Source organism: Marmota monax, unplaced genomic scaffold (genome assembly GCF_021218885.2).
Source record: "Marmota monax isolate L192 unplaced genomic scaffold, Marmota_monax_Labrador192_F-V1.1 WCK01_AAM20220418_F8-fsc00008, whole genome shotgun sequence".
Lineage (NCBI taxonomy): Eukaryota > Metazoa > Chordata > Mammalia > Rodentia > Sciuridae > Marmota > Marmota monax.
In genome coordinates, this window is record NW_026694432.1 from 18653036 (window position 1) to 18676224 (window position 23189).

The window sequence follows — 23189 nt, forward strand, 5'->3', positions numbered from 1 at the left end:
ACTCCCTGGGAGCTTCAGCAAGCTGACTCCCTGGAGCAGGGCTCAGCGGATGGGCAGCCATGGGGCCCTCCCCCAACCCCATCTCTCTCAGTTTATTTTGAAGTGACTGCTTTCTTCCGCATAGACTTCTGTGGGCAGCGTGTGGCCCTAATTTTTAGAAAAATTTCTTTTGAACCATTACTTTTTTGCGGGGGAGGGTGTGTATAGGCTACAAACTTCAAAAACTTCAAAATGGTATAAAGTAAAAAGGCAGTCTCCCTCCTACTTCTGACCAGAAGTCCCACAGTTTCATTTTCATTCATCAGAGGCCAGCACACTTCTTGTTATTTTATTTTAGTTTTTTGTAGTATCCATTCAGAGAGAGTATACTGCTATCCAAGCCCACACACATAGCTCTTCCATACACAGCTATATATACTTTCCTTTTCCCTTCCACAAACAGTAGCATGTTATTCACACCATACCACAGCATTCACAGATTTATCACGAAGCTCGTTCTCATGCAGAAGCCACGTAGAATTACCTTAATTAGATGTTCCATAATGTACTTAACCAGCTCTCTACTGATGGACATTTAGGTTGTTTCCATGGTTGTGAGAGTTTAAAGGGATTCTTTCCCATATGTAAGTAATTCATTTTCTACATCCTCTGGCATAATAGCATACACAATCTTAAATTAATTTTTGATTCCTTCCTTTTCTCAGTCCTCTTCATTGCCAAGTCCTACTCATTTATTTTTCTTTCTCTCACTCTTATTTTTTTTTGAGGGGGAGGTATTGGGGATTGAGCCCAGAGTCTCCTGCATGCTAGGCAAGTTCTCTACCATTGAGTTCTACCCAGAGCCCTTTAAAAAAAAATTTTGTTTAAATAGGGTCTCACTAAATTGCCCAGCCATACCATGCGTGAGGTCCTAGGTTGGATCCCCAATTTGTACACATATATGAATGAATGAATACAAGAAGGAAGAAGAAAGAAAACTGTCCAGGCTGGCTTCTCAAACTTGTGATCCTCCTGCCTCAGCCTCCCCCAAGCAGCTGAGATTACCGTCATGCACGCCATGCCAGGCTCTCTATCTTGGTTGATTTATCTCTCCTCTCCTAAGGTTATACTTGAGCTCTTTATAAGCATCTTCCCAGATCCACCCTAGTTATAATTTTGTCTCTAGCCCCCCAACTTTAATATATGTAGCACACAGCTTTAGGAACCCTCTTATAAGATCATTGCTTTAATTATGCTTCTTTATTACCCCCACCAGAGAACTTTAAGCAACTTCTCATTTATCAAACTAAAATCCTACACTCTGGACTTTATTTCACCTAATCTTCCTCCAAATCTTACAGTGGGTAGATACATTATCCCCCATTTATAGCCAAAGAAACAGAAGTTTGGGAAGACTGGCTATTTTTTTTTTTTTTTTTTTAGGTACTGGGGATTGAACTGGGGCCTGGCACATGCTAGGCAAGCACCATCCTGCATCCCCAGCCCCTCTTTTTTGTTATTATATTTTTTAAACCTTTATTTTACTTATTTTTATGTGGTGCTGAGGATCAAACCCAGTGCCTCACACATACTGGGCAAGTGTTCTACCACTGAGCTACTACCATCCTCAGCTCTTTTTAAAAATTTTATGCTGAGGGCTGGGGTTGTGGCTCAGCGGCAGAGCGCTCACTTAGCACATGCAACGCCCTGGGTTCCATCCATTATTTAAAATAAATAAAATAAAGGTATTGTGTCCAACTACAACTAAAAAATAAATATTATTAATAATAATAAAAAATGGAGGGGCTGAGACATGAACTTGGTTTATCTGACCCATATTCTTAACCATCACTCTAGATTGACTTTCCAAGTGAATTAGGTGGAAATAAGCAGTCAGACCCAAGATAATTTTGTTTGTTAGTTGGTTGGTTGGTGCTAAGGATTGAACCTAGGGCCTCACTCATCCTAAGCACACAATCTACCACTGAGCCACACCTCTAGCCACAACAATCTTGCTTTTAATAAGGTATTCTCAGATCAGTAATCCCTTCTAAAAAGAACTTCCCAGGAAAAAAGCTGTTATTATTTGCCGAAAATGATTAGAAATCCTGTGAACATTTGTTGTATCTACTCCAGTCTTTGTTATGAAGCATCCTGTGGTGTCCTACCTGGGCAGCCTCATAAGTGATGGTCTTGGTCTCGGTGTGGACAATGGGGACGTCTTTGGTCGGGATTTCACTTTTCACAGCATTTGCAGTATCTGAGATGGTGACAGTCTGAGTCTTCACCAGTGGGGGCTGTGAAGTAGTAAAGTAACAGAGTTATCAGAGTCTTGCCGAAGGCTTGAAGAACTAAACCTTCTGACATTGATCTGATCAAAGCTTTAGCTAGAATCAAGCAAAGGGTGAGCTGAATCTCCAAAGGTGTTTCCTCTGCCCAAGTCTTGGACTCTATTCCGAAGTCCTCCCGACAGGGTGTCACATCATGAGGGATATTAAAAAGCAGCATTACTGTAATCACTTTCATAAGCTTAATGGAAAACTTTAAGATCATACAGTTATGACTTATATTATAAAACACTTCAGATTGACCTTCAGAATTTGAATATAAAACTATTTGCCAAATAGCCATCACTTTCATTTGTCCTTGTGGCTGTACCATTATAATTAAGAAAATCGGCCACATTTCCTCCACTAAATACAAAACGGAACAAGAAACAGCAGAGGCACTGGAATGCATTACCCTGGGATTCATTAACTTCTCTCAAATCAATGTCAGACATTCACACTGGGCTCACTGAAAAGAAGCAGAATTTGAAAAACTGGAAAGAAAAAAAATCAGTTCTACCACCACCTGGTGATTAATCTCAGAATTTCAGAAGAATGAACATTAGTGGAATATCAAAGGCCTTCTTGTCCATCTGCTCACCTTCCCCAATCACCTTAAAACTACCACTGGACTGTGATTGGGTTAAGTGACCATCCACCTTGGCACAGGGAATTAGTGCCTACAATCATGGAATCCCCTAGGAGTAGGGTCAGTGGGTGTGGTGGGCTACACAGTGGGGCTATAGTATATCGATTATTATTTGGGGCCTGAAATCTCATCAAAAGATCAGCTGCCCCTGTGAGGAGTCATGGAAATTTTTGAACATGGTCTCAGAACACTGAAGGTTCCTCACCACGGAAGTCTCCAAAATTCACCTCTTTCCTTCACCTATACTTACTTGAACAACTAATGGATGAACATACTTACACCAGCTTCATAAAGTAAATAGCTGGAATTTATTCCCAAGAGTTTTGTTAAGTTATCAGGGGAGAAGGTACCTAGTCATAGAGTTGATTCCTCTGAATTAATTTCTTTATTATAATCAAAGGCTTTAATTTTACTTTGTGATTTTGCAGAAAAAAAGAAGAGAAGCTGCTACCCTCACCACCACCACCACCACCACCACCTCCTCCATAGGACAGATTCTGGCCCTCTCCCAGAGAGTCATTACACCTGAGTCATCCAATCAGTCACTACCTGGAAACTTCGAATGAGGGTGGGGAACTGGGTACCCACACGTAAGTCAAGAAATGATCCGTTTTGTTTTCCAAGTGGCTCTCCTGGTGTGACATGTTCTTCACTACTGTCTGCCTTTTTTTCACCAAGTTGCAGCTGACAGGAAGCTGGTGTTACTGAGGGTGTTAAGACACTGGCCTGTCCCTCCACTCCTGGACATTCCCCACCTGGGCCTCTTGGCATCTCCTTAGTATCAGGAGAGCCAGCTGCCCCCTGTTCCTTCTCCTCTGTCTCCTTGCTGCTTGTGGAGAGGGAGCCAAGTTTAAAGCTCTGTGGAGACGCCAATGGGGTGGTCATCTGGCTCTCACTAGGAACTACCAACTGCTTGGGACCCTCCCATTCAGAGTCAGGGTTAGTAGATGACCCTTTTGTCACGACAGCCACCTCCTCGGTGCGAATGCCATTTATACTCTACAAATGAACGAACACATATAAAAACAAGAAGATTAGGAATAAGCGGTGGAACATAATGAACTTTGAGAATCAACAATGATTTTTAAGATGCCTCACCAATGTTAATATAAAGCAAGAATCTCGGCTCTGAGGTAGTCAAAAGCAAGAACTGCTGCCATTTGCTACATTTATCTGCAGCTTAAGCAACTCCAATTCATTTTGGTCATATTTCTGTAACATTGTTAATCTGAGAATTAATTCCCATGTGCCTCATACAGTACTTAGCACTTTGTAGTCTTATGATCTTGGCTGTATAACATATTCTCTTCAGGAGAATACTTATAGAAGTCACTTTGTCATTTCTAAATACCTAACTCATTACTATACACAGGACATAGTACAATTATGAGTCAATCATAACATGTTCTTGAGAAGCTGATCAGGTTGAAAAATATCTCCGAGTTTCAGGCATCATCATGCTAATTCCAAACAGAGAAGCTAAAATCTAGATTTGATTGGCAGGAAGAGAGAGACACAGGTAGCAGACATTCTAATCATGGTCACAACATCAGACGTGCTATCCAAAATAGTGAAATGTTTCTCTGAAAACAATACAAATGACCAGCAGCTGAGATGTGTTTCTTCACAGATGAATGACAAAACACTTCAATTTATGAGAGAGATAAATTCTGGAAACACAGTTTCCTCCTGGGCTAAATGCTTCTCATCACAGAAAAAAATAGTTTTTAAAAAGTACGGGGAGAAGATGATAGCACTACAGAAGATGCACCTATTCCTATAGGTTTAAAGAAACATCAAGTGCTCTAAGTGGAGGAGGAGGAGGAGGAATTCCCATCTGCAGGAACATGAACCTTTGGAAAAATGAACAATCTAAGTGAAGCCAAAGGCAGTGGCAAGCAATAGTCTACATGTGCTTGCTTGAAATGTGCATATGTAAAGAAGCCACTTAAGGCCTTAATTTCTGGTAAGGTCACTTTACCATATTACATGCCACAGAGGAACCTAATAATAGAAAGGGACTCTTTTAAGAAAGTATTCCTGGAATCAATGACTAAGCTTGAACCAGTGTACATATTTTAGTGCTCAAACCATGTTACATGTGTTTATTATATTTTTTAAAATTACTGCTACTCCTAACTCTGTGAGCCAGCCTACTTGTGGTAAATATAAACCAGTGCTCTATTAAGGCAAGAAAAGACGCCCTGCACCAGGAACTCCAGGCCAACTTCACTCCTCCACCCTCTTGAAACATGTGACACAAGAGCATCTCAACAGGCACGAGCTGAGTCCAGAGTAAGTGGTGCTTTCATAATCACTGAGGATGCATACGACTTGGAACACGAAGAACAGAATTGAGAAACTGACAACAGGGCTGTTTCTGTCTGCAGATCAGAGACACAAAAAACATTCTTGCCAATAGTATATTACCAATAGAATATTAATTTCCTCATACTTAAAATGAGAATGAAACTTGGACTTGTAGAGGTCTGAAGATCAAATACAATAACATGAAAACATTTTTTTTTTTTTGTAAATTCTAATGCATCAGACTGATTCATTTTTAACCAAATGATTAGCAGGGCACCTCTAATATAAGAGGACCTGGAGCACAAAAGATTTAATTTGTTGTGACACACAGCATGCCATACTACTTTTAGGGCACTTATCTCACCATTTCTTTTGAGGTTGTTCAAAAACAGATTAGCTAATAATAAATAAATAGGCTTTCTCGGATTGCTGTAGGCTAGCCCTAGCTCTGTGGAACAGGGTATCCAACCCCACTCACATGGAAAGGAACTTCAAGGCTTCTCCAAACCTGTCACAACTGGGAAGGCTGACTAATAATAAGAAAAATACCTAGGAAAATCAAATAAGAGCCAATTTGGTGCCAATCTGCTCAAATGATAAGCAACAGTCTGTCATCAAGAAGCTATTTGTGAGCGGGCATGGTGGCGTACACTTGTAAATCCACCAGCTTGGGATGCCGAAGCAGGAGGATTATGAGTTCAAAGCCAGCCTCAGCAACTGTGAGGCACTAAGCAACTCAGTGAAACCCTGTCTCTAAATAAAATACAAAATAGGGATGGGGATGTGGTTCCATGGTCAAGTGCCCCTGAGTTCAATACCCAGTGCCAGGAGGAGGAGGAAGAGGAAGAGGAGGAGGGGGAGGAGAAGGAGGAGGAGGAGGAGCTATTTGTGAATTAATTACATTGCTTAGGCTAGCACCACTTGACCCACAGTTGTCAAGTGCCACAAAGTTGTCTACAACTAGATCAATCTCTTTATTCCCCCAAAGCATATATATAAGAGATCAGGGTTAAGGTTGTAGCCATTATACTTTCAACTCAACAAATATTTACTGAGCACCAAATATGTGCTAGATTAGAAATAAAAAGAAAACTGTTAACAGCTGGTTTGGATTACCATTTATAGCACTCTCACCTATGGTCAAATTCACCTCTTCAGTTGGCTCTGCTGACTGGATCTTTTGGACAACAGAGACCATGATTTACCAACCATCCTTGAAGGCATGCCCTATACTAAACTCACCCAACCACGGCCTGCACCTTTCACCCCAGCTTCCTTCATTATCTCTATTACATTGGTAAATGGTACTGTCATCTATCCAGTGCTCCATGCCTGAGAGTCATCTTCAACGCCTTCCTTACTCAATCCACCGGAGATTATATAACCAAGTCATCTTTATTCTATTCTAATATTCCCCTTATCTGTCTGCCTGTCTCTATTACCACATTTGCTACCTCCATTCAAGCTTTTACAATGCCTCACCCAGATTATTACGGAAACTCTCAACAGTTTTTCTTCTTCTTTTTTTTTTTTTCACCTCAAACCTTCTTTGAATATATCCTCCATTCTGTTGCTAAAGTGTTTATTTCCAACATGAAGCACTGAAACCTCCATTTTTCCAGCTTAAAACCTTTCAGCAGATCTTCACTGCCTTTTGGTTGTAGTCCAAACACTTTAATAATAAGATGGAAAATCCTTCAAAATCTGACCCCTACCTCTCCCTCTAGCTTCATACTGCTGCACATCCACATATAGCCTTCACTCCATTAACTCAAAACTATTTGCAGTTTCTAGTACACAGCGAGCTTTCTTCTGCCTCCATTATTTTGTGAATATTGTTCCTTCTGGTTGGAAGTCTATGCCTAGCTCAAGTATCAATTCTTCTGGGAGTTTTCCTGAGTGTCCACAGTGTAGTTAGATACCATTCCTGTTCGGTTCTCATTATACCCTCATTACTGGTATCACCTGTCTTTTCCGTTGGACTTTGGGGAATAAGAACATCCTTATCCTTACTATGTCTAACTTGGCTTCATATCTTTCTTATATAGTTTTTGGCACAAAACAGATATTCAGTAAAAACTTGTTAAAGGTATATTAAATCCAGGTTCTGCTTTGTCTCATGCTATTTTAATAACTGAAACATTTAGAAAGGCATGTTTAGAAAGAACATAAACAGTGGCTCATTTGACCAGACCCCATTGTCTAGTCTAGTGTATTATCTTTTCTGTCAGTAAAATAAGAGAAAAACTAATATAACGCATGTTTACCAGGCACTAATCACTTTAACATGTTTTCTCATTTAAATTCTCTACAATCTCACTGTGAAGGAGTAATTTTCCCAATTTTATAAAAACAAAGAAATGCACAAGTTAAGCAACTTAGAGCTAGGAAGTGACGGCACTAGGGCTTGGATTCTGGTCTGTTTCTAGTTCTAAAGCCCATCTTCTAACCAAGGCAGCAGAAGACATTTCACGTAGGACCAAAGGAAATGTCCTATTATGTTCAAAAGAATACACATCAAATCTGACTCTAATTTCAAGAAGTATAATGACTGTCCAAAGTCCACGTAACAAAGTCTGTTCTTAGTGACTGATATTATATTTTTAAATATAAGGAGAAAGCTGAAAAGACAGAAAATAACTCTGGCCAAAAGAAGATATAAAGTCCTCCTGACATAAGACATCCAGAATTTGGTATATGATTATCAGTGAAGAATTTTAACTGGCAGAGTTTTTGCTGCTGGCTATGACCATCAGCAAGGGCCACTGGTTGCATAAGACTCACAAATGCATAAACTAAATTAGCCTGGAAACTTTAAAGGGATCTTGCCAGGAATACCAATTGATATATGGCTGTGTATGAACCATCCACAGTGACAGAAAGGCAAAATTGAGACTTAATGTGATTCAAAGGTATTAATCTAGGCATTGCTTATCCTAACTGATGGGGGGGAATCTATAGGAAGAGAGATGCTTCAATAATAGACCTGCTACCTGCATGAAGTACTGTAGTGATACCCAGTTGGTTCCAAGAATATGAAAAGAAGGTCTAATGGAATTACAGGGGTACACCACACCAGGTTAGACAAATGTTTAATTAAACATGGGCACTAAAGATTCTCAATTTCATTTAAAAAGCTGATGGTTTCTACTAAGCATGATAACTCAGTATTTTCTGTTTTGTCAAAGGCTTTCTATTTACTCAAAGGGATTTATGTCTCAGACTCCTCAAACCCTGTGTATATACGTGCCATGACGAGTTATAAATTACCCCTTCCTTGATGTATGGATCCCAGATACTGTTAACAACAGGTATTTTGCTGTCCTTCCATTAAACCTGCTTTTGAGGTTATTTTTGATCAAGAGATTTATTCATTTGAAGAGATTATCAAAGGAACCACAGTTATGTTTGTATGACTACCTTCTTCTACAAGAATCCCAGTGAAAATACATCCTGAAAACCTTTCCAAAATTTTGTTACTTAAGCAAGAGCCATCTGGGTTGTTCCAGGGGAATCTGTATAGTAATTTTCCCACATCCATTTGGTCACTTGTTCCTTACTTAGTGAAGATCAACTTCACCTTTGGGTGGTGACAAAAAAAAACAAAAAAACAAAAAAAAACAACTCCATTCTCTGTTAAAAGGAAGAAAAAAGGTCCATCTGCTTTTCTCTTTCTATATATAACAAAATCTTGGGCAGACAGATAAGGACCAAATGAAGAACAGCAGCAGCAGCACTGCCAAGCTTGCAAGAAAACTCAGGGAAGCACTTTCGCCTCAGGGCCAGGATTAGATGTCGCGAAGGAGGAAGGAGGCAAAACCCGCTAACTTTAAAGACCAAGCCTCCTCTTATAATGTGCCATGTTTCATTTCTCACGCATTTAAAAAATATTTTCCTGGGCTAGGGTTGTAGTTCAGTAGTAGAGCATTTGCCTAGCCTGGGTTTGATCCTCAGCACCACATAAAAAAATAAATAAAATAAAGATATTAAAAACTGTTTAATTGAAAGATTATATTTTACTATGTGTGCCACTGTACATATGTAAAAGACCTTAAGGTATACTAAAATAATAAGTGTTTTCTTATTATCTTCTTATACAACTTCCTGTATTTTGGTTTCAGTAGTGAATTGATCTTTAAAACCTGAAGACACTGGTCAACAATTTATGAAGTAAGTGCAGAAAATTCCTTAATGTCCTGTACTTTAAGTAAAGTTTAAAGTAAATCTTTTTTTTTTTTTTTAAGAGAGAGAGAGAGAGAATTTTTTAGTTTTCGGTGGACACATCTTTATTTGTATGTGGTGCTGAGGATCGAACCCGGACCGCATGCATGACAGGCAAGCACTATGGCTTGAGCCACATCCCCAGCCCTAAAGTACATCTTAATAGGTTCCTAAAGGAAGAGAATTTAAAAGAAAGAATGAAAAGAAACGTCAGCTGCTAAATAGTATAAAAATAATCTTATAAATACAATATCAAACCTTAGTAATTTGCCAAAGTTGGTTTTTTAAAAATTTTTCTTTCTCTTTTTCTTTTTGGAGCCATGATGGAACCCGGAGCCTCACACATGCTAGCCAAGTGCTCTACCACTGAGCTACAACCCCAGTCCACAAGTTGGTTTTTGAAAGTCAAAGTCAATGATGATGGTCTGAATACATCTATGTGGAAAAGAAATAGCTCAAATTGAAGTTGCAAAGTCATTATATTTTACCTAATGTTTTCTGATTTAGAGATGTCAGGGTATGCTTAAGAATGTGAATTTAAAATGTGGTTGTCTCTGATTTAATTCCTCGGTATAGTTCCCATTAGATGTCTGCCTCTGGAACAGTGAGGACAAGTACTGGGAATGGTCACTCTCCTGCCAAAGTCGTGACAGCAACTGGGAGTATGAATATTAATGATCAAATATCCCAACACTGATCTAAATAATTTTGTTAGATTAGTGATATATACTGTGGATCAACACTATCTTACTTCACATCCATCACATATATGTACATATACACACACACAAGTAGAGGTGTGTGTGTGTGTGTGTGTGTGCGCGCGTGCACTTAGAATTGAACCCAGAGCCTCTGAGTGGCTTTCCCAGCCCCTATTTATATATATATATATTTTTTTTTTTGAGAGAGAGAAAGAGAGAGAGAGAGAGAGAGAGAGAGAGAGAATTTTTAATATTTATTTTTTTTGTTTGTTTTCGGCGGACACAACATCTTTGTTTGTATGTGGTGCTGAGGATCAAACCCGGGCCGCACGCATGCCAGGCGAGCGCGCTACCGCTTGAGCCACATCCCCAGCCCCTATTTATATTTCTTAAAGTATTACTTTTGGCAAAGATGCATGAACTAGAGCATTAAAGACATCTAGTCCCTACATGGAAATAAGTGTTTCTGGAATACCTGCAGTGGGCCAAGACTACAGATTTAACTAAGGTTGGTCTTCCTTTTAGCTTTTGTTAGCAGGTTCTTAACCAGGTCCTCAGTGTGTGTATGTTTTATTTCTTTGATGGTAGTGCTGGGGATGGAACTGAAGGCCTTGTGCATGCTAGGAAATACTTTACCATAGAGTGACACCCCCAGCCCTTGTCCTCGGTATATTTTAGAGAACACTGGGAGCTAGAGCCTTGAAGAAAGAAATTGTGATAGAAGAACTAAAATAGTTATGAGGATATTTAATATGTATTCCTAGGTCAAGATTCTCAGGAAAGATACTGGATAGGCTATTTTTTAAAAAAATATTTATTTTTTAGTTATAGTTGGACACAATACCTTTCTTTTATTTATTTTTATGTGATGCTAAGGATTGAACCCAGGGTCTCGCACATGCTAGGCAAGTGCTCTACCACTGAGCCACAGCCCAGCCCTGGATAGGCTATTTTTCATGACTAGTTGTGAGAAATATACTGTTTGTTAAGAAAGAAAATGGGGAGAATACTTCCGAGTTAGTCACAAAATCTACAACCCCTTTAAAGCATAATAGTCTCACTGCTCTAAGCCTAGAAGTGTATCTTTCTATTTTGTTATTACCCACATATTCGCTTCCTAAAATCAATACATTTTCCCCAAGAAGAAAGCCTGAGATTTGGAATTTTAACTCTATAGTCACTTTACACAATGTAAACAAGTCTACCACATCTATTAAAACTACCACTGATTTTCACAATCGCTTCATTCTATTTTACATTTTGTCAAATAAAAAGAAACTTGTATAACAAGGCCTTGTATAATGGTATGATCAACTCTGAAGTGTTACCATCATCTTGGCCATGACTTTGCGGTTTGCTGAAACACAAATATCTCGGGGGAAGTCAGCACATGAAAGTTTGATGAGTGTTTCTATGCTTTAGGAAGAAGGGATCTGTTAGACTTTTAAATAAGATTTTTTACAAGTTTTGTTTTTGTTTTTGCAGTCCTGGGGATTGAACCCAAGGAAACTCCACCACTAGGCTATCTCCCCAGCCCTTTATGTTTTTTAAATTTTCAGACAGGGTCTCATTAAGTTGCCTAGGCTGACCTCAAACTTGAGATCCTCCTGCTTCAGCCTCCTGAATAGCTGTAATTACAGATATGATCCAAACTGCCCAGCTAAAAATAAGTATTAATAAGAGAAAAGGGGTGAACTGGGGTGGCAGTAGAATTGGGGTTGGGGGAATGCACAGACAACATACACCCACAGAGCACATTACCCTTGCTTTGCAAACCCAGTAAGAAATGCTTTGCACTGCAAATGCCCACAGAACCAGCAGGAACCGAGGTTATCTTGCTAAGCACAGAAGGAAGAAACCCAGCAGAAGAGTCCAGCTCCTGGTTCTTAACTAAAGTAAACAATAAATATTACAGTCACTTAAATTGTCAACAATGTATTTAAATAATATCCCCAGATGATCTGCAACATGCAAGCTAAAAAATGTAGAATCCAATCCTGATAAGATCAGTTAATTGCGAGTGCTCTGTTCCTACAATAAATTATTCTCTTTTAACAAAACAGGGCAAGTTTGGAAAGAATGGCTTTAAATGCCTATGGAAAGGGTCTAGAAAAACAAAACATATGTCTCTAGACATTATAAATTTATAAATGTTTATCATCTCTTTCCTATTTTGAAAAAAATATTATCAGTATTTCCATTGGTTGTATAATAATCAGTAGGAACATCAACTTGGAGGTTAAAAAAGAAACATTTCATTTAAAACAAATGCTTTTCAATGGGCACTTGCAATAAAAGATAAATCAGATGTGGTAATGGCTTCTTTTGTAAAAGCCATATGTAAACAGCACATAAAGATGACAAGTCAAACAGCAGTAGCCCATTCTTCAGCCAAAAAAGGAAACAAATGAGGAAAGAACAAAAATTACTGAAAAGAAAAACATTCCCGGTCCCCCCACCCCCAAAGCTTGATAAATCTAGTTTTGGTACACTTTTCAGTGGAAAACTCAGGCCGCTAGCAGTTTCAAAAAGAACATTAGAATCACAAACGATCAAGATGGGGATAAACTAACAACAGAGTTACCATGTGGCTAGCAAAAGATGATTTCAAAATTCTGTCTTTCCCTTCTACTGTGCAATTCTGAATCACACAATATGTTTTTACTCTTCCAATTTCCTCTCTCTGAGACACCCTCACCCATTTTTTTTTTAATATCTGTATGTGCAGGTCCCTAGCTAGAAATACGTCCTTACAGGTGCTCACTAGTTTCTCCATGAAGCTCAGAGTCACTTTCATGTTGCACTGCTATTCTCCAGTACATAAAGCTTACATCTGGATAGAATCTGGATATAAGCTTAATCAGGAAGACACTGGCTTTTATTAGAATTGGTGAAATTGTTTATTACATGAAAATAACTCCATAATGCAGCCTTTCTTTAATGAATGCCAGCCAATGTCATTTGCTAATTATGATTATCCTTCAAACATAGTTTTTTGTTTGTTTTTGTGGTGCTGGGGATGGAATCTGGCCTTGAGCATGCTAGGCAAGTTGATGCACCACTGAGCCATACCCCCAGCTCCTATAGATTTTACAATTTCCTAAAAAGTGCTGTTATTAGATTATCCCCAGAGTAGGTGAATGTAAAAGCAAACAGCTTAAAAAAATCATGCCTGTGTGCAAAATTTTAACTATTAGGTAATAGAAAATTTTGCCTTTACACTGCACTCACCAGCAAGGACTCCACAGATCAAATGAACATTCTCACACCTGAACAGATCTGTAGAAGTCAAAGTGCTTGAGCAAATATTAAAGGTTATACTGAACATGTCTAGGAGACCAGAAATCTTTGGCGGTCAGTTGCATTTCATAATACTATGAAGGGCTGGGGTGCAGTGATGGAGATGGAGAGAAAGGAGCTATTACCAGCACAAAAATTCTAGTTATTTCAGGTGAAACAAAATTAAAGTTGTCAGTAAGCTTTCACAGAAGTTCCAGTTCTAAAAAATGATTAAAGTCTTAATAAGCATTTAAAAAATTATACCCCAATTTAATATCTAGAAAACAGTATCTCTATTCCACAGAAATAAAAGCAACAGAAAACTATATCTAGAAAACAGTATCTCTATTCCACAGAAATAAAAGCAACAGAAAACTATTCTTAGATATCAACGGTGTCTTCTCTTCCTGAAAAAACCTACAATAATGAAAATGGCTTTCTGTGCTAACGTTATCAACAAATTCCTTGAAGGAATGTGGCTTTGAAGAAACACTACAACATTTTCATATTACTCAGACATGGCCACAAGGTACATACTTGAAGCTAGAAAACAGACCACTTCAAAATGTGGAGTGTTGATTTTAAATAATGGCCTGAATGATATAATAACATCTGGAGCTGTGAAAGCAAGAGAAGGTTTACCTGAGGTGAAGTGAGATGGAAAGCGGTACACCTTCCGTGAATTCCACATCACAGGAACAAGCTCTCCTTGCACCCACATACCCACACCCACTCCACTCTCAATCTTCAGTCTGATCAGAGTGGCAATATTGGATGGTTAATAACTACTAATTTGTACAACGCCTTAAAAAGCCACAAAAGGCAAATTCAGCACATTAAAATGTTTTTAACAGATGTGACAATTACACGTGTTGTAGTGACTGGTTAAATTGGTTAGGAAAAATTGTTTTTAAAATCTGACATAAATAAGTCAAATGAGTTCCAAGCTGATTTAAAACAATATTTAGAGAACCGAATACACACAAAGAGGTTGTCTCTGTCTAGGACTAAGCAAAGACAATTACTGGACCACAGAGAAGAGTGAAAATACACAAAAAGCATGAGAACTTTCCTAGAAAACTTGGCCGACAGGCATCTCCTGCTTATCAGTGGAAGCAGCTGTTTGTTTCCCTCCCAACTCCTTTCTCCATAGTGGGGCTATGCATGGCATTACTGGCTCCTCCTACTTCCCTAATGATTAGTAGCAAACAGAATCTGATTTGTAATAAGATTTATTCGTGATAAATTTACATATTAACAGAACAATTAATGTGAGAAAAATATTTAAAAAAATGTTGGAAAAGAGAAGTTCTTTAGCAGATTTCTGTAGGTTTAAAAGCCTTGTTGAACTGTTAGTGGATAAATACTTTGTTCAACTGAGTATCAGGGCTAAAGGATCCTGGTAACCCTTCAGATTTTACAACCATGTCAAATAGGGAACAATGCCACTTCCAAAAGAATCTTATTTTATTTTCTCCTGATTTACTGATCTCTATTGCCCAAACAGGCTCTCGGAAATGGGGAATTCCCCTCACAGAAGTATCTTTTTATTTTTTAAATAGTAAGATATAGAGGAACCTTTTAAAAAGTTATTGAAGATAATTGGGAAAGAGGAACCTTTCCAAAAATGTTTCTAACAGATACCCAAACTTAAATTTGTATATCTGCCTAGAACACTAAGAGTAAAAAAAAAAATCACATTCTAAGGGTAAAAAAAAAAAAATATATATATATATATATATATATATAATAAATATGGTAAAGACAGTGAATATTATATATATATAAAACATGGCTAAAGAGAAGGTAAATTTAGGGTGGTTACAGAATTTTAGATTCCACTCAAGGTGTACCCTAATATCAGATAATCAGAAATGAAAGGCTTGTCTTTTGGTTTCCATTTCTAATCATAAATAAGAATACTTTGATAGTAAATAAAGATGATAACAATTTCAGCTCTTCAAAGGTACAAAGGCAAAAAATGTAATTAATTAGTTTCCTGATCTGAATCAGAGGTCAGAAACTATGCCCAACAAGCCAAATTCTACCTTCTCTTTGTTTTTGATGGCTCTGAGCTAAGAATGGTTTTACAAGGTTAAATGATAGGGAAGAGTAATATTTAGTGATACATAAAAATTGTATGCAATTCAAATTTCAGTGTTCATAAATAAACTTTGGAACATAGTCATGGTCATTCATATTAGGTAGCTTTTGCTGCTTTCACTCTACAATGCAAAGCTGAGTAGTTGTAAAACAGCCTGCAAACTTGAAAGTATTTACTATCTGGCCCTTTGTAGAAAAAGTTTGCAACCTCTGATCCATATGATGTACAAAACCCAGGATAGTTTGATACATTTGGTGTTTTTATATCATGTAAAACATTCCAAGATGAGTTTAAACAGACATGTATCCATCTTTTTGTGTATGTGGATATGTGTGTGTAGTACTGGGATTGAACCCAGGAGTTCTCTACCACTCAGCCATATCCTCAGCACTTTAATTTTTTTTTTTTTTAATCTTTGAGAGAAGTTCTCCCTAAGTTACCAGGTTGGCCTCAAACTTCTGCCTCAGCTTCCCAAGTTGCTGGGATTTCAGGTCTGCACCATCCTTCCTGGCCTGCTGTCTTGTATTCTAGAGTGAAAATAGTTGATTAGTAGCTGTGGTGAAGGATAAGGGCTTTTATTGAACCAAATTACAAGAGAGACTGACATTTACCATAGAGTCACACAGAGATTGAAAAATCCTTAAGTAAACCAGGGATCACATAGGATTCTTGGAGACAAGCCATATGGTATGTGGTAATTAATTTGGCACAAATTTATGTCTCAATACAAGAGATTCTATCCATTGCTATCTGTTATTAATCATTTAATTTAGTTTCTACAAATGTATGCCATATATGAGACAACATTGTAGCCAGGATACATAAGTGATAGATGGGCAAAGAAAGGGAACATACCCAGACCTCTAATATACCCAGACCCAAGAATCTTATAGGTTTGAGGAAACACAACTAGGAGATGAGTTAACTTTTCAAATATTTAATAGCACATTTTCTGGTGGGGATCTAAATCCTAATCAGAATATTAAACAGAAAGTATGTTTCCATAATCTTATCATAATACTGTAGTATAAACCCAAGCACCTGGGGGCACTCAAGGTAGTCAGACTGACAAAGAGGGAAAGCAGACCTTAGCACGCAGGCTCTGGTAGTGTGCTTCCTCAAAATCTAACAGTGATACTGTCAACAGATTCTGGGCCATAAGAAGCTTCCAAGAATATTAAACTATTCCACCTCTACTCTTATCTATGAAAAACTAGGAACACTAGGAATTTCAAAATCTCTGAAGGAAGAGAGGGAGAAAGGAAGAGAGGGAAGGAGAGGGAGGTAGGGAAAGAGGGGCAACCAAGCTTAATAAATTGCAGGGAAGCAATCTGTGGGCAACATAGCCAAGAGGAAAGGGCTAATAAAACAAGAAAGACTAGAAAAAGAAAGAAAGAGAGCGAAAGGACAACATGCTAGGAGGAAGGCTGGGATAGATCTGGAAAACTAAGTTACCTAAGGGCAAGAACTGGGATTAATTCCAGTATGAGAATTATCTTTATCTATGTGAAGAACTATCATGTGGAAGACAGAAAACTCCTTAAAATCCCTGCACTCAGATCAATAAGTAAAAGCTGGAGGAAAACTGATTTGACGTAATATAAAGGTGATTTATACACAGACTCAGATGTAATGTGTTTTCTTGGGGGATGATGTAAGCATAGGCTGCAAGACTAGCCTCTAAATGGTCTCTAAATCTTTAAATGATATTGTAGAGAAGAGCCAAGCATAGGAGGGGAGAGAGGGAGAGAGGGATCTATGCCTCTGCATCCCTGCTAGTAGGCAAAGAATAAATGAATGGATGGCAGTAGCCATGTCCTTTTTTTTTTTTTTTTTAATGTATATACTGGGGATTGAACTCAGGGGCACTTGACCACTGAGCCACATTCCCAGCTCTATTTTTATATTTTATTTAGAGAAAGGTCTCACTGAGTTCCTTAGCTCCTCACTTTTTTGCTGAGGCTGGCTTTGAATTTGCAATCCTCCTGCCTCAGCCTTCCGAGCAGCTGGGATTACAGGCATGGGCCACCACGCCTGGCGCCATGTCTGTAATTCCTTTTCTGTTGAGATAGAATCCTATACACAGGAAGATTTTTTATTTTTATTTTCTTTCTGTCTTTTTAAATGGCAGTGCTTGGGATGGAGCCCAGGGCACTGAGAATGCTAAGCATACACTCTGCCACTCAGCTACATCCCCAGCCTGAAGACTCTGTTTTAAAAAATGACAGGAGACAGTAGAGAAGAAAATGAGATGCTGAAATGCCTTCATTGATTTGGGGACCTGAAGAGAGAGTTCAGACTCTGTGCCTTTCCCTTCCTTTAATCTTTGGAATGCCTAATTCTATTATTCACCTGAAAGAGGATTCTGACTAAGGTAAAGGTCAGGGCACTGTGATCTTCTAGGATATCAACCACAGAGGATGGGAAAAGCACTCCTAAAGTATCTTTCCTCAACAGTCTGTCCTCTATACATTTAGTTAGGATATTATTAAAGTTTTTGTATTATATTCTGCTGCAGTAAAAAGAAGATCCTAAGGCATGAGGGGTAACAGCATCAGAAAGAAAAGCAGGTTTTCTGATACTACAGACTATGGTGCAGAGGAGGCCAACGTGGTAATTCCACATGCCATGCACGATAGAGAATAAGGAGTTGTCTCAGTTTCTGGTACCAAAATTACAAGTAACGGGGTAGTTCGAATATACTGAAAAAAAGTGAAATTTATATGTGTAATAAAACAGTCTTTTTCAAAGCTGTAGAAAATGCTGTAAAGAAGTCTTGGATTTTATAATTTCTATGAAGAGGAGCATGAGGGAAAGCAACTCTGTAGAGAAGTTCCATGTGTCTTTACTATGCTCAAAACCCTTGGAAAGGGAACAATGAGAAAGTGTTTCATTTTGTTTTTACTTTTTCTATTTTCCTTTTGTGAATATCTGACCACTGTGTTGAAGCACAAGTATAAATTTTAATTGATAATACCTTTGAAAAAAGTCATTAAACATCTAGTGCCTAGCATGTTCTATAGGTTGATTCATAGGAATTATTTCAGAAATGACTTTGGAAAATAGAAGAAAGTGAATTGGTCTATATTCAAAGAAATTTCAGGGTAATACTTATAATAGTATTTAATAGAAAGAAGTTTACTAGGTTCTAGGATGACAACTGAAAATCTCCGCAGATAATCTCAAGTCTAGTTTTAGTCAACAAAGTCAGTATCTCCTCTCTTTAAAATTTTTTTTACTGAAGTTGTAAATAAGTAATAGAATTGACCCATGCAAATAGAATCTCCTGCATATAAGAAAATGGCTAAAAGACAGGTCAAAATATAGATGTTGGTTTTATTTTTAAGCACGTGTTACTCTAAGAATATCACTTGGATAAAGATGAGTTTATTAAGAATAGGATAAATTTGGAAAGACATTTAAAATTACACCATGTTGCTTAGGTTGGTCTTGAATTTGTTAACTTATAGGGTCCTCTCCTGCCTCAGCCACCTGAGCAGCTGGGACTACAGGCTTTGGAAAGAGATTTTTAACTTTAGTAGTTTTTGATGCTTGGTAAAATGTCAAAAGGAATAGAAGGAAATAAAGATAGCTATTTTCTAATTCTGCCAAATTAGAAAATTCCAAGAAGTTAATGCATGCCTGTTTGTTTCTTAATTTCCATCTTCCCAGTCCTTCAAAGACCAAGAATTAAAAAACTCGAGCTTCTAGTTCCAGGAAAGAGCTATAGATTCATTCTTTTCTTTTTTCTTTTTCTTTTTTTTCTTTTTTTTTGCTCATCTTCTCTGTATCATTGCAATTTTAGTATATGTGCTGCTGAAGTAAACACTAGATTCATTCTTATGAGGTAGGTTTGTCTCCACATTACTAGGTGGAAATCTGGGCACCAAGTAGTTAAATGAACTTCTTGGAATTACCCTGGAAATGATCAATGACAAAACTAAGGTAAAATCCCACAACTTTACATTGGTCTGTATTGATTAATTTAATCCAAATTTATTTTGTTTGTTTGCAGTGCCAGGGATTCAACCCAGGGCCTCAGCCCCCACATTGTTCTTTACATCTCTACCCACCATTAAGAAGCTGAACCAGGGTAAAGCCAACACAGTTATATGGAAATGCTTCTGGTACTGAGAATGGAATGATGTTGGGGGAAAGAAGCCAACACTATTTATAGCTTCATGTTACAAATATTGGCAGCATTAACTTTAGGCAATATAATGCTGGAATGTCCAATATTTTTCCTGTGATAACTACGATGGGTCTATCTTTTGAGATTGCATTAGCCAGCTTTGTCCAATACAAGGGCTTGGCCAGTCTCCTCTCAACCATTCTTAACCTATTTACGGAAGAAATGGCTTTTCCTTTGTCAATAAGAGTCTCTGAGGACTCTTGTACTTCAGAAAACTGAAAATTACTGTTGGCTCACACTAGACTTCTAATGGACTTGAAATAACTCCAATACAAAAAGAAACAAAATTCAGGGTTACGTTTATAATAGTAATTAATAAAAAGCTGTGTACAAGGATGAAAACTAGAACTTCAGGAAATATAATCTGAAATAGTTATAAAAGTATCAATAAAATTCTAAGATTATTTCCTTTTTTTTAAAAAGACTTAATAATATAACCAATGCGATAGTTTCATTTGTTATTTCACTAAGCAAACACCTTATATCTTATTTCATAAATAAAGGTGGGTACTCAGGATTATCACTTTGTGTGTTATAAAATAGCTTTGCAGTATTTCAGGTGGATTTGAGAGCTCTCTTTTCTTATTATGAATCAATAAATATGCTTGTTTATAAAATATTTGTTATAAATAGAAATAGCTTGTGACATGAAAGATATACAAGCACATCAATTTTTTTTTTAACCTTGCCTGGTCCTTGCTTCTTTTCCCACTATTATGACAGTAGCAGTTTTCAAGAAATAGCAGAGAATTATGTACACATGTCTCTAGAGACAGTAAGATAATACTTGTGGATGTTGAAGGAACAGATTCTTGGCTTTACTGCTCTCTTTTTTTTTTTTTTTTGGTCTAAGAGGCCAGCTTTTCAAAATCAAAGTCTTGTTTAGAAGTTCATCAACTGAAAAGCACTGAGAAGTTACACCAAGTGCAATAATCCCAGTTTGATAACGCTATAAACACAAAGTTCAAAACAATATTTGAGACATTAACCAAATCACCCATATTGGTACATTCCAGTGCCAAAAAAAAGCAAGCTACATGCAAAGTTTCATTAATATTGAGGTAAAAAAAAACAACAAGTTAGGCATCCAAGTTGTGTTCTGAGGAGAGAGTGCTCGTATTTACTTCAGGGAAGCCTTATAAATCAACATGCAAACAGGAGACGTATAACTTATCACAACAGAACTTTAGCTCACAAGCCCAGTGATTAAAAACAATTGATTTTCAACACAGGTATAGGAACAAACAGGTCCGAAGTATATTAGGAGAACAAAGTATATCTATATCTATATATCTCTCTATATATGTTAAGCTTATCATAATGGCTAAATATTGCTTCTATAGCAATGTAATTATTTAAGCTATAACAAAGTAACACAGTATTTTAATTCAGAGAAGGGGCTGTTTATGTACAGATCTGAAATAAATCTGTATTCCAGGACATTTAAAGATAGGTAGAGTAATCTGAGATATTCAGCCCTGGCCAGAGGCCAGGGGACACCAGCACCATTTTCTTTAAACTAAATCAACACTCTGCTTATGAAAAGACAGCATGTAGCCTTTGCAGATCTCTTCTATACACCAGCAGGATAAAGTCATCTGTCCCTGTACAGCTCAGAAATACTCATAAAAAGGCCACAGATGTCAAAAGCCCTTTTCCAGAAAAAGGCCTTTGTATATACCGGCTTGATACTCTAAGAAAAGGAGTGGTTATGGATTTATAGATTAAAACTTTATCATTTTAAGGCTTTTGAAAGGTTAGCAAGTCAATTTTTTTTTCTTAAACTACAGAGCCCATGCCACACAAATGACTACAGGAGCCTGGGAAAGTTCCCATCAAATGTTTCTAGAGAGTATCCTGGTTTGTGTGAGACACTGGTGAGGACACAGCAACAGTCAACAGTGAGAACATGCAGGATAAAAGAGTTAAAGCTTTTGAGAAAAGTACCAACTTGCCATGTGCTTAAATCTGATTTGTCTAAATTTGTTAACTTCAGTACAGAAAAACTGGCTTGGGTAATCAATCCATTGCTACTCCTTTTATCCCACAATACATATTCTACAAAGTAACATTTTATTGACAGAAAAATGATCATAAGAGCTTCCCTAGGACAGTGAACTATCAGAGGCATCATATAGGTGATAAAACATTTGAAGTCAAGGACAAAAGTTCACTGGTATTAGTCTTGACATTTCAGATGAGCACCCTGTTTTCCAATCACAGAAAGACCAACCACCAAACAGCTAATGCAAGGACCACAAGAAAAGACATCATGAAGGGAATACGAGGAGATGTAAAAGTACTAGAGTAGAGGTGGCACTTTTTGAGAGACTTGTGATCCTCAGGGATTGGAATAGAAACCTTGGGAAGAATTTCTTCATTTTCTTGCTGGGGTAAGGCTCTTTCAGCAGATGTCTCTTGCCTTTTAATTTTCTCTTCATCCTGTACTAACAGAGCACGTTCCTGTGTCTGCTTTCACGGTAGAAGATCAAGAAAGACAGAGAAAGATGAACAAAATGACAGATGGAAAGTGCTCAAAAATGATACTTGGGGATGTGCAAAGGATTTGAAAAGACCTTTTGGACACTCTTTGAGATTTACTTTGGCAATTTATCCTAGCAAAGTTTCTAGAACACAGTAGAGTGCTCTAATTGTTTGAATAAATGAATATTAGAATGCCTAATTCTAGTAATGCAAGGAATCAGTACTTTTCCTTACTTATATTATTTAGTCCTCCTTTGAGGATATTCACATATAATTTTTTTTCACATGTGAACTTCGGCCATTTTTCATTGCTTCAGTACTGTCCATCACCAATAAACTGAGCAATGCCAATAATAAAGTATTCTTCTTACCAGAAAAGTTATTCTTATTACAAGTAAAATGGCAGAATATAAAAGTGATCCTCGTATCTCTTTATATAGTCTTTAAAAACTGCAATTGCTCAATATGATAATTAGTTTTTGCTCAAGGGAATAAAAGTCTTATACATTTTAAAGATTTCAAAATAAAAACAAAGTATAAAAGTTTATAATGTACCTCCAGGGTCTTCTAAAAAAAAATCAAAGAAAAAAAAAAATTTTAAACCCACAAAATCTCAACAATTGCACAGTTAGAATCACGACGAAAAAAAATAGTGACCATGATGAAGGTGTAAGCAAACACTTTTGACAATTTTAAGGAAAGTTCTTTGCCCCAATTGTCCAATTGAGAATTTTCCTCCCCAGCAATTTTTATTCTCTGCTATCCATAGTCAAGATGGTTCTTATCTATGAAAGGAAAAACTTGGCTCTAAGTTCTTTCAATTGGGCTAGCCTTCTCTGATCAGTTTGGAAGTTCAGCACTGGTTCTTTGCACACCCCTAAGTGACATGTTTCAGGGAGAAAGTAGCTAGGGGACTGGTCAGCAAAAAGAAAAAACGGAAAAG

General features: G+C 37.5%; 1 protein-coding gene across 39 annotated transcripts in view; it reads right to left on the bottom strand.

The window, feature by feature from the left end:
- Positions 1–23189, bottom strand: part of Epb41 (erythrocyte membrane protein band 4.1) — a 171802-nt gene that overhangs the window by 13860 nt on the left and 134753 nt on the right. For 12 of the 39 annotated variants that reach the window (XM_058570976.1, XM_058570977.1, XM_058570980.1 and 9 more), the window contains 2 exons: positions 3505–3954; positions 2148–2276 (listed from right to left, as the gene is read on the bottom strand). In XM_058570976.1, the coding sequence (XP_058426959.1) occupies positions 2148–2276; positions 3505–3954 (579 nt within the window). Of the gene's footprint in view, positions 1–2147; positions 2277–3504; positions 3955–20854; positions 23161–23189 lie in introns of those variants that run through there. The other 27 variants (XM_058570990.1, XM_058570989.1, XM_058570991.1 and 24 more) reach the window with 9 other exon arrangements.